Consider the following 12,371-nt stretch of genomic DNA (forward strand, 5'->3'; position numbering starts at 1 on the left):
TAGAGAAAGAGATACAGACAGACGGACAAAGGGACAGACAGACAGACAGAGGGACAAACAGAAATATAAACAGACAGACATACAGACAGACAGACAGACAGACAGACAGAAATATATAGACAAAGAGAAAGACATATAGACATACAGATATAGATAGACAGACAGACATATAAATAGACATACAGACAGACTTGCAGACCGACATATAAATATATAGCGAAACAGACAGACGGATGGATGGATGAACCGAAGGACAGACAGACGAACAAACGGATGGACAGACAGACGGATGGACAGATAGACAGACCAACATATTTATATATAGAGAAAGAGATACAGACAGACGGACAAAGGGACAGACAGACAGACAGACAGAGGAACGAACAGAAATATAAACAGACAGACAGACAGACAGACAGACAGACAGACAGACAGACAGACAGACAGACGGACAGACAGACGGACAGACGAACAGACAGACAGAAAGAGGAACGGACAGACATATAAACAGACAAACATAGAAACAGACAGATATACAGACAGACAGACAGACAGACAGACAGACATATAAACAGATAGATATAAAGACAGACAGACAGACAGACATATAAACAGATAGATATACAGACAGACAGACAGACAGACAGACATATAAACAGATAGATATACAGACAGACAGACAGACAGACAGACAGACATATAAACAGATAGATATAGACAGACAGACAGACAGATATACAGACAGACAGACATATAAACAGATAGATATACAGACAGACAGACAAATAAACAGATAGTTATACAGACAGACAGACATAAACAGACAGATATACAGACACACAGAAGGACAAACAGACAGACAGACTGACTGACTCGCTGACAGACAGACAGACAGACAGACAGACGAACGGACAGCCAAATAAACAGACAGACATATAGATAGACAGGGAGACAGACATAGACAGACAGTCAAACAGACCAACATATAAATATATAGAGAGAGAGACAGAGAGATTAGACAGACAGACAGACAGACAGACAGACAGACAGACAGACAGACAAACAGGCAAACAGATATAACAGCTTTCAAAGTCAAGCATGTCAGAGTTGTACGGTCTCTGCAGAAGGATGAAGAGTAAGTTTGAAAAGGAGCCAAACAAGTAAACGTCAGGAAATAAAGCTTGTGAAACGACTTACTGATACGTCATCAGCTGGCCACAGCAGCAGGTCTCTCTGTGGGTCACTGTGGATTTGAGCTTTCCTCTGAAACACCACATTCTCATAGTCCAGAGGCTCAATGATCTTCGGCTGCTCCTGAACACACACAACATGCAGTCTACATTACAGTGGCCCTTTAAAAACTCTGTGTGACTCATGGTGCAGAAAATGTGTCGAGTTCATGCTGCTACTGAACATACACTGTTGTTATTATTCTGTATACTTATCAGAGTAGCTTACAGTGATGTGACAGCTCTGTCTTTGAATACAACAGAGAACTCCATTCCCCTCGGCAAACAGATCTGAAATCTAGGACTTCCGTTTTCTTACTTTTATACTTTAGAGTATTCTTTAAAGCTTTCTCATAAGTGTTTTCTCTTTTCAAGAGTATCATGTGTTAAAGCTTAAGCACACAGTCCTGACTCAGCTGACATGCCCATGTCATGCTCTGATACTCATTCAAGAAGCTCAGTCCATGGAAGAGAAAGTGTTTTATCCAAAATAAACCATGTGAGATGATCAAAAGACATGGAAAGTGAAAAAGATTCATCTGAACGACATATTTAAAGTCTGTGTAAAATCAAAATGTATGCTGTTTATTTTGATAACTCACATTTTTATTCTCAAAGCGGATGAATAATCAGTGCAAGCTAATCCACTAAAAAAATGTTTGTTTTGGTAATCTTCAATCAAATCTGGCCATTTACTTCCACGTTTGGAGTGCTGGTCTTTTTGTTGACGTCTACCTGAGAGCTTCCATAGCAACTGCACAGCAATATACTTAACCACCTTTCTCTATTTTTTATTGTGAATAATGCAAGCATATGAAATCACATTACAGCATAAAGATGGAAATGAAAAAATATGGAAAAATAAATAAATAAATATCCAAAATAAAGATATAAAGAATGGATATATACATCATCGCACATTAAAGAAAAAGATTATATTTTAATAGTGGTGGGCCGTTATCAGCGTTAACACAGCAAGACTTTTAATCGCGCGATAAAAAAATATCGCCGTTAATCTATTCTCAAAGTTGGGTCGGGAGCTGGGTCAATTCTACGCCAGCTATGATGACTTTTACCTTGATATATTATAGTGCGGATGTATACCTGATCAGTAAGCCATCTGACAAAAAAGTGCCCTTCTGAATCAAATCAGTAGGATGCCTGAATTTAACTGCAGTTCTACATTTTCACTTTAACTCACAAACATTTCATTCATGCCCCGTGACAAACTGGGGTATTAGATGCAAATAAGGAGTAAGGACTGGTGAGAGTGTTATGGAATTTAATAACACACGTCAAATGGAAAGAAAAAAACTTCCACATTTCACGATGTGTGTGTGTGTGTGTGTGTGTTTGTGCGCCTGTGTGTCTGCGGTCCTTTACTGACAGCTGCGTGTGTGGATCGTTTATTTTCATCACTAATTATCATAGTAGAACAGTTTCTCAAGCAGTTTGTGATGCATTGTGGAAACAGCAGTTGAGCCCCTGGACTAATGGCACCACCTGGCTTAAGAAACCCATTCTCAAAGACTTATTATTTGGGTAGCACACATATTCTGAATGCCTTCGCCAGAATTTAAATGAGCCATTTTAATCTAGATTAATTACAATGATAATCTACATTTAAAAAAATTATCTATGCCCACCTATAATAATTGACAAATTTCAGTTGTTTTTAAAGCCTTTTTTAATAGAATCAGAAATAGTTTCAAAGTAAAAGTCTTTGCACACTGAAGTCCGAAATTTTCTAATGCTTTTTTTTTCGTATTCATATGCGAAAAATTCATCACGTAAACAAATCTTGCACACTGAGTCCGATACGCATTAACTAATCGATTGCTAAAAAACGCAAACTATTTCAGAGTCAGTTTAAGCAGTGATACTTATTTCACCTTTCTTCTCCAAAGAAGAAAAGAGGAATAGGCTACATGTTGTGTTCATCCAATACTGCTTAGAGAGGAGAGAGGTCAAAGATCTGCGATATGATTATCCCAAAATGATACATTTATTTTAGGAAATCAGTGAAATATTGATTTATTGCTGCTTGTGATACTTCGCATACTACATACGTAAACAAGTCTTAAACGGAGACTTTTGCAGTACCAATAGACATTATAATAGATGATGGCCACGTTGACGTGACGAAGCAACACTGTTTTTGTTTTTGCACAATGTTTGTATGTAAAGTTATCTGTAGCTCAAGTGTTGGCATTCTGTATTTAGCTTTTCGTTTGTACGGTGGCTTTGAATTGTCAAAAAACCTCTCAAAGAGTTTTTTCAGATGCAAAAATCGGGGGTAAAAAAAAAAAAAAATATATATATATATATATATATATATATATATATATATATATATATATATATATATATATATATATATAAAATATAATTTTTTTTTTAATGACAGACGAAAGTTTCGGAGTCACACAACGTGAGATCGAATAAATTTTTTCTTGTGAAAATTACAGACAAAAATTTCAGAACAAAACAAAACAAAAGGGTTTGAACAAAAATAAGAGTTTCCGTTGGGCACTGATTTTCACAGACACAAGTGACAAGGACAGTGACTGTTTACATGGACATCAGTAATTAAATTATTTGCCAAATTAATAATTTATCGACTCTAACTGCAGATTGGCACTTTCATTCAGGAACATTTCATGTATGCCCCCTGTGACAAACAAGATATGGGATGCAGGAACTGCTGGAAGAGTGTAGTTTAAATGGAATATTTGATAAAGCACGGCGAATGGGAAAAAAAAAAAAACCTCTGCATTTCTCAGTTACTTAGATGCACTCGGTAGGTACCAAACGTATCTCTGTCGCATGCACTGTAGTCCATGCGTGAGTCTAGCTGTGCTCTCACAGCTGGAAAATGAAAACAAAACCTTTGTTACCGCACATTTATAAACGCAGCACTGACGACCCATGTCTCTGAACAATTCTTCTTCTTCCACTTGTTTTGGTAACACAACATGGCGTCTCTTTGCCGTCTGAACACTGTAACAGGTAAACACTGTGAAGGTCTTCAAAGCTCCATCAAACATATTAATGAAGTTGCACTTCATTCACAGAAAAGCACTCAGATTGGTTTAAATCAAGTCTTTTTCATGAATGAATGGAGCACACTCAGAGACGTCACGATGAACTCGCAGGTACAGACATCCAGTCTCCACGCTGAAATACACGCAAGGATCTAATTGGCGTGACGTAGCTTCAAAAATGAGTTTCAAACTGGAAGAACGAATTGCTCAAAATAACGCAAAACAACCAATTTTCACTTTTTTGTGAAATATATTTGTCCTTATAGTGTTTTTAGCAGCGTGGGACTGTCACGATCGGTGAGGGAAAAAAGGAGTGCAGACCCAATTGCAGAAAAGATGTAGAAATATTTATTATAAACTACAAATAAAAATAAAAGGCAAAACAAAACTACCCCGAAGGGGAAAACATGAATTAAAAAGGCAAAAACAAACTTGACAGGGCTGGCAGGACAAAACAGGACTGGAGACAACAAGACAAGGTAATATCGACGACGAACTGACAAAGGACTGAAAACATGAGGGGGATTATAAAGCAAAAAGTAAATTGACACACAGGTGAACACAATTAACTAATAATGGGTTAACAAGGAGGGTGGGACTAGACAATAGACGGGAGAGCGCATGACACAGAGAGACAATACAAGCCATGCGCTCACATAACACAACACTGAAGCACACGACAAAAGCACGTGACCACAATGTAAACACCGAGCCACGTGCTTTGACAAAAGATGCAAGACACGAGCACACGATGAATGAAAACACTCACCATGCGCTCACATATGCAGCATGCATGCTTCATCCCAGCGCCGACCAAAACCGAAACCAACAAGACTGAGACGCTGGGAATGAAACATCATGCTGCTGACAGACGAAAACACAGACACGAGTACAAGAGCGCACGCGTCTGAGGGACGCAGAGCGCGCACGCGGCCGCGTCAAGCAGGAGCGCGCACACTCTGCGTACACCCACGACGGCGCGCGCGCACACAGAGACAGAAACAGGACCAGACACGAGTAGTGTCCGAGATCTGCCACCAAAACAAGAATTTACAAGATCAGAGTGGCAGAACCCTGACAGGGACACATATATGTCAACAGTGTTCAGACTGTCAACAGCTCCAAAATGTGTTTTGGTGTGTTGTCACCTGTTCAGTGATAAAAATATTTACATTTATATAAAAAAGGTTTTTGGTTTGTAAATGTACATTTATGTGTAAAAAATGTTGTTTTTAAAATAGCAAGATTAAGAAAATAACTGTGCTTTTTATGCAAAGGCTCTGTTTTGCAATCAACAAACCCAAACAAAACATTCTCCTACAGTAAGGAGATGTCTTTATCAATGTTCTCAATTTAAAAAAAAAAAAAAAGTTAAAAGTCTTCCAAAAGTAAATAAAAAAAAATGCATTGCCAGATTAAATGAACTAGAGACTCTGGTAGGGATGTAACGGTATCAGAATTTCACGGTACGATAATACCTCGGTATGAATTTACAAGAAAAACAAAACTAATGAAAAGACTCGAAAAAAGTGCCAGAAGTGATTATTTGCCTTAGCACTGAACATATTAATGACATACAAATTAGCCATCTATCTGTAAGTTTCGAAACAGGAACTTCAATTTTTCAATTTTAATAACAAAAAACTATTAAACTATATAAAAAAATAAAGTTTCAATTTATTATTGTTGAAAACTCATCACATTTAACATTTAATCACTCACTCACTTAGATAGAGATGGGTTTTTTAAGGAAAATTATCATATAACTATAATCAGGTAAAAGCTGGGATCTCTGGGCATATCCCCTGCAACAGAAAAAAACCCTCTCATTTGGGACTGAGGTTTCTGGGAGGTTTCTATCTCATGAGTGAGATAGAGGTCTCTTTGCGGTACAAGTCAATGTCTGCTTTAATCTAACAAGTGTGCTGTGTTCTGCAGTCTCCATGACTGTTTTTAGTCGTATTCCCCGACTTATATTTCACCACAGTCTGGCAGTGCCTGCACACTGTTTTTTTCTTTGTCTGTCACCGTTTCTCCTTTTTCGTATCTTTTTAAAAAGAAACCGAAATGCTTCCACACATCCGATTTAAAACCCGCTTTAGGTTCGATCATTTCCAGCTCTTTTTCTTCCCCGCTACTAGCAACACACTCCATTTCCGCATTACTGGATCTGTAGTGACAACAGATCGCAAAGGATGATGGCCACGCCTAGGCTGATGGGAATTGTAGTTCCCGGTACCTCCCGCTCGCTTCATTTGCCTAAGCAAACTTTTCTCAGAAATATAGTTTTATTGAGTCATGCGCCTACGGTAATATTGAAAAAAATTACTATTGCGGTTTAACGGTATTTACAATATTGTTAAATCCCTAGACTCTGGGTATTGCTGGGTATACAAGACCATCCCCGTCTTACCGTTAGTTTGCTATGAAGGAAAGATGACTCCGCCACAAACTCAATATTCCATTTCAGTTGGAAGTAAATCAACATACAGAAATAAACATCTTTAAAAGGATAGTTTACATAAATAATGGAAAATATCTCTCCCTCGTGTGGTTTAAAACATTTATGAGCTTCTTTTTTCTGTTGAACACAAAATAAATGATTTTGTTGAAGGTTGGTTGCTGGCATCCATCAACTTTCATAGTAGGAAACCGGCATTTTTCAAAATATCTTATATTGTGTTTAACAGAAGACAGGAACTCAAAAAGGTTTTGAACAAGTGAACAGTGACAGAATTTTCATCGCCAACCTGATTTCATCAAGTAGGACATGTTCCTGAAACAACATTCCAATTAGCCAATTAGAATTAAGGGATACGTTTACAGTTTATGATAAGTTTAGGCTTACAGTTTATGCACTTCTAGATGATTGTTATCCAACTATTATTCCCCTCTGATTTTGGGAATAGTTTACAGTTATGGTTGGGTTTAGAGGTAGGGAATAGATATAGATTACATTTTCCAACAAAAATTATGTTCCAGGATCAACATAGATGTTAATCCAGGATTGAATTGTAGTTGGCAAAATCATGACATGCATTTTTCATTTCTGAGTGAACGATTGTTTCCCTTTAAAGAATCCTTCAAATCAACTCTTCTTTAACACTCTTTTGACCCACATTACACAGCAGCGAATGGGAATTGCCAAAACGATGACATTTCAGCTGACTTGTCAGTTACACATATTGGGAAACTTTCAATTTATGAGCTCATCCTCCAGCTGAAGGTGTCGGATTGCTGGCAACTTTTAGCAATCAGATAGGAAGAGAGGAGTTTATGGTTTCAGAACTACATAGGGTATAAACAAAAATTGTGCAGCTGTTTTCTACAGTCCAAACTTTGAAGCTGGAGTAAAGCTGATGCTCATTGTTTCATGTTTAAGACAGTTCGGCTTTTAAAGGATCAGTGGAGCTTGAACCCATAATCACAGAAATAATTCAGCTGAAACTGAAGTGCTAAAGGAAAATGACTGCAAATTAAAACAATTTCAAAATAATCCTTGATTGGGGAAGAGGTGACCTGCTTATGGTTGTGTTTTTGTCTCTGTAGCAAAGCTAAGCTGTGTTGTGTAAATGTTAGTACTTCAAAACTTTGGTGTATGACTAAAAATTTATGAACTACAGTATTTAGATATTTCTTGTATGTACCTATTATATTTATTTTGCGGCATAATTCCAGCAAACACAGCTGACATTTTTTAACAGTGTAATTTTGAGTGTGAAAGTCAAAATTTTGGGTTAATATCTGCCAATTCTGACCATTTGTTTACACATTTATGAGTATATTGTAATTCTGCCTTGTTAACTAGCAAATGCAAGTTCATATCATGCGATTCGCAGAATAAAGTCAAGATATGAGCTCGTAATGCAAGAAAAACCTCTAAATTGAGATAAAAAAAAGTTATTAAAAACAATTGTTCTTTAAAATACAAAAACTGTTACAAGCTTAATTTATTGACCAAAAGATTGCATCCTTGCTGAATAAAATACAGTATACATCGGTCATAAAACATTACTGATCCAAACTTTTGAATGAAAACATGTATATACGTTTTATTATATGTTTTGCTTTATTGCTTGACAGTGGGGAATAACAATCCAAATATATCCGGATATATGAAGTCACACATCAGTACCAATGCTTATAATACACATCAATGCTTCCTGTGTTTCTCAAGCGCACACGCATGAGCTGACAACCAATGCAAGAGTTTTAGCAGCTACTTCCTGTCATGTGTCATACCACACAGAGGCAGAAAACCACAACCAGTCCAGCTCCCACAGCAATGCATTAAAAAATACATCAGTAATACTAACCCATTCAATATTTTAATCGTCTGTAAAATACTTTTTTTTTTGCTAATAAGTAGGTACATGGAACTAAATAGGTTGTCAGGGATATTAAACAAATATATAGAGTGGGGGAAACGATTATCCGCTATATTGCTTCTACAGCCTGGTTGTGTTTATTTTTGCAAACTATTGTAACAATTTGAAATAAGATGGTTTAAATAAAGAAATCTTGATGTATTTTAGTCATTCATTGTAACAACAAGGATGTGGTGGCCTGAAAACACATTTAAAGGACAAGCTTTGGATAAATGCACTGTAATCACAATTATTACATTTTCATAACTTCAAAAAACATTCATATTGTAAAAAAAACTTTCGGAAAAAAAGGTTTTAAAATGCAAGCTTTAGAAAACAATATGACATTGGTAATTATTGTATTCGTAACTACAAAAACACATGTACACCTGTATATGTTTGAGTACTTGGCATGTAAAACAACAATGGTGGATTATATGATATATACATGTCATTTTACAGTTCACAGTAATGGTTCTAAAGTTTTCGTCAAAAGAAAATGTCCTCATAATAGTAAATTGACATTTGTTGAAAACGCCTAGTAAATGGGTTATTTTTAAAAGCAATGCAGAGATTACAGTTTATTAGGAGATTAAAACACTCTTTTGTGAATCGACATAGTTTGGAGATGTTATGTAAAAATTTGGTTGAGTGTTATGTATTTTAACATGACTATGTGGTATTTGGAATACTAGTTAAAGAAAAGCTAAAAGATGTGTGTGAGTATAGTGAAATTTATTAAATACTGTAGGAGTTAAACCGAAAGCATGTCATTATTGAAAATTGTTCATCATTGTAAATTAAATTTCAACTAATTGCCATCAAAAAGATGATTTAGGGGCCATTCACATCACTTCAAAATGTGTGGAAAGCGCACTCCTCGTGCTCCTTTGTCATTATAGGCGACCATCAACCCTTTTCTCAGAAAATGACAAAATAACAAAACATTGCTGCAGCTGTGATGCATGTTTTATTTTATTTATGGAGAAATTTTAAGTTGAAATTGAAATTGAATTGAAGTGATTAGTCTACTGAAAAGTGTATATATACAAAAGCATGAAGCTGATCATTCAATTCTTGTCACTTGACAAAGTGCACTTGCGGCATTCTGAAAAGTTAACGTATTTTTATCTGGGAGCACCTGAAAAGCGCATCAAATGTCATTCGTACCAACTGCCATCAGAATTAAGTCCTGTGATTTGAATATGAATAAGGCTAATTGTGTTACATTTCTTTTTTTCATTCTTCATTTTTCATTTCATTTCATTTCTTACATTTTGTTTAATGTTTTTGTGTTACTTCTTGTTTTTATGTGACATATGTAATAATAAACATAAAATGTGGTGAATCCAAACACAAAGTTCCAGTTGTGGATAATAAAGAAAGTCAAGTCATTTGCTTAAGTGGTTCTTAACATGAATTTCTTTCTTTTGTTGAACGCAAAACAAGATATCCCAAAAATGCTGGAAACCAACAGCCACTGACAACCAAAACAGGAAACAAATATGATGGAAGTCAAAGAATGCTGATTTTCAACATACTTCAGTAAAATTTCTGTTGAGTTTTTCCTTCACAAAGGATTTGAAACAAGTGTAAGAAAGGCTAATTATGACAGAATTTTCATTTTTGGGAGAACTATCCTTTAGCTTGGGTGACTGGATGAACATCTCAAATAGGGCTTCACGACTAAAACAGACATTGCAATATTTTGTTTGTCTGTGATATTTATTGCGATCTTAACATAATTCCACAACATTGACTTATAACTCTATTTGGAAAAGAACCATAGTTTTAGAAAACTGGGATAATTTTGTAGGTAAATGAATTATCCATAAATTGCAAATAGTCAAAAAAATCTAAACAAAAAACAGTACAACCATAAACGAATACAACAGAATAAAGATACAAATGAAATCAACCATGTCTTGCGGTATTCGCTGGAATCTAACAGTATTCAGGTACAGAAATTCAATGAACAATGTATATTCTTCATTGTACTAATAATTAAATATGATTAATCTTCGTCAAAGCTTCAAACTTAATAGTTTCTTGGTTTAAATTTACGCGGAATCTTACACAATTACAGGTCTTAAAAACACATTCAAATAAAAATATTTTGCTGGTAGTGTTAAACTTTGCATTGCATGATCTGAACTGTGTTTTCTGGTTAATTATAATCCCAATTCAACATTGCAGATCCTTCGATGTGACTATTGCAGATTCATACATTGCTATATTGATGCTGAAACAATATATTGTACAGCCTAATCTCAATGATATCTGCCCTTTCAAAACAAATATATAATCTTTCCCAATACAAACCCATGGTAAATCGCTGTTAGCAAAGTCTAAAGATCTCTGAGCCAAGATTAGGTTAAGACATGATGTTAAAACCAGCCTGTGAAAACCACTGCAAATCAATTAAAAAGCAAGCTACGGATGTCAACCATGTTCAGGACAAAGAGGAACTAAAGAAGCAGAAGGATCACAGGCCATCAAACCACGAGCTGAGGTAAAAGGAAACATGAGCCAGCTTTCTGCCCAATGGGCGTTGGCCCACGCGCGTTACAGCTATGTTATTTCCGTATGCAAGAACGCAACATAAAAACGTAAAAGCCGACAAAGTGGGCGACTTAAAGCAGAAACTAGCACTGGAGCACATCTCTAGGGTGGTTAATGCGTTTTCCAGATGCCAGACTTTTAGTTAGGCAGACAGAAAGAGTTTGTTGGCCAGCTGACGTGCATTAGGCCACTGTGTGTCTGTAAACACATGCGCGGCCTCAGTCTGAACCTCTGCGTTTTTATGCTAACACAGATCTGATCGTTTTTCTGTATCATTACAAGACTTTTGAAGAGCTTATCTTGTCTTGTAAATCTGGTGAAGGGCCACATGCTCTGCAGATCTGTGAGCATTTGAGGCCCAAACACCTTGAAATATTTATTCCCAGTGAGTCCTGGGCCGGAAAAAACAGCGTAAAATATAGTGACTCACTAGAGCACATCGTAAAAACACACATTTTTGCAGCTTGGCTACAACTGTCCTATATTTGAGGTCAATATTAATTTCCGCTACTATTTTAAAATGAGCATTATCAAAGTTAATCGCAAGTGGAAATAATAAGTCATCAAAAGTAAGGTATGACTATTTCTTCCCTCTCTAAAATAATATGCACCATTTAAAGAGATGGTTCACCCAGAAGTGACAACGTACTCATTATTTACTCCCTCTCAAGTGGTTACAAATCTTTTTTTTACACAAAAGATGATTTTTTGAAAAATGTAACCATTGACATTGATATTTGGAAAAATAAATACTATGCAAGTCAATGATTACAATTTTGGAATAAGTGAAAAGTTAGTAAATTACGACATCATTTTCAGGGGGGTTTGGGGGTAAACTGACCCCTTAAGTGATTTAGAATAAACCTGCATTTATAAAGCAAAAAGGTGTGCATTTTAAAGTAAATTGGGTCATGTTTGTCTACAGAGTGGTGAAGGAATGAGTATAAAGAGCGGTGCATTGGTTATTTGAATGGGTTTTGGTTAAATGTCTGAAACATATTAAGTCTGTGTTAACCAAAAACTGTACTATCATCATATCGTTTATTTAAGCTTTATTGGCTGTCTTCATGGCAAAAAAAAAAAACTACTTAGAACAATACAAATATAATAAATACAATAAAAACTATTCCAAAACCAACACAACTTATTTACATCAGATATTTAAACTA

General features: G+C 35.9%; 1 protein-coding gene across 5 annotated transcripts in view; it reads right to left on the bottom strand.

Annotated features, from left to right (window-relative positions):
• Window positions 1–12,371, bottom strand: part of dock11 (dedicator of cytokinesis 11) — a 152,593-nt gene that overhangs the window by 134,619 nt on the left and 5,603 nt on the right. For all 5 annotated transcript variants that reach the window (XR_012382568.1, XR_012382567.1, XM_073907182.1 and 2 more), the window contains exon 2: window positions 1,198–1,314. Coding sequence is in view for 3 of the 5 variants with exons in the window: in XM_073907182.1 (XP_073763283.1) it covers window positions 1,198–1,314 (117 nt within the window). In the remaining 2 variants the exon portion in view is untranslated. The remainder of the gene's footprint in view (window positions 1–1,197; window positions 1,315–12,371) is intronic.

Source organism: Danio rerio, chromosome 7, assembly GCF_049306965.1.
Source record: "Danio rerio strain Tuebingen ecotype United States chromosome 7, GRCz12tu, whole genome shotgun sequence".
Classification (NCBI taxonomy): domain Eukaryota; kingdom Metazoa; phylum Chordata; class Actinopteri; order Cypriniformes; family Danionidae; genus Danio; species Danio rerio.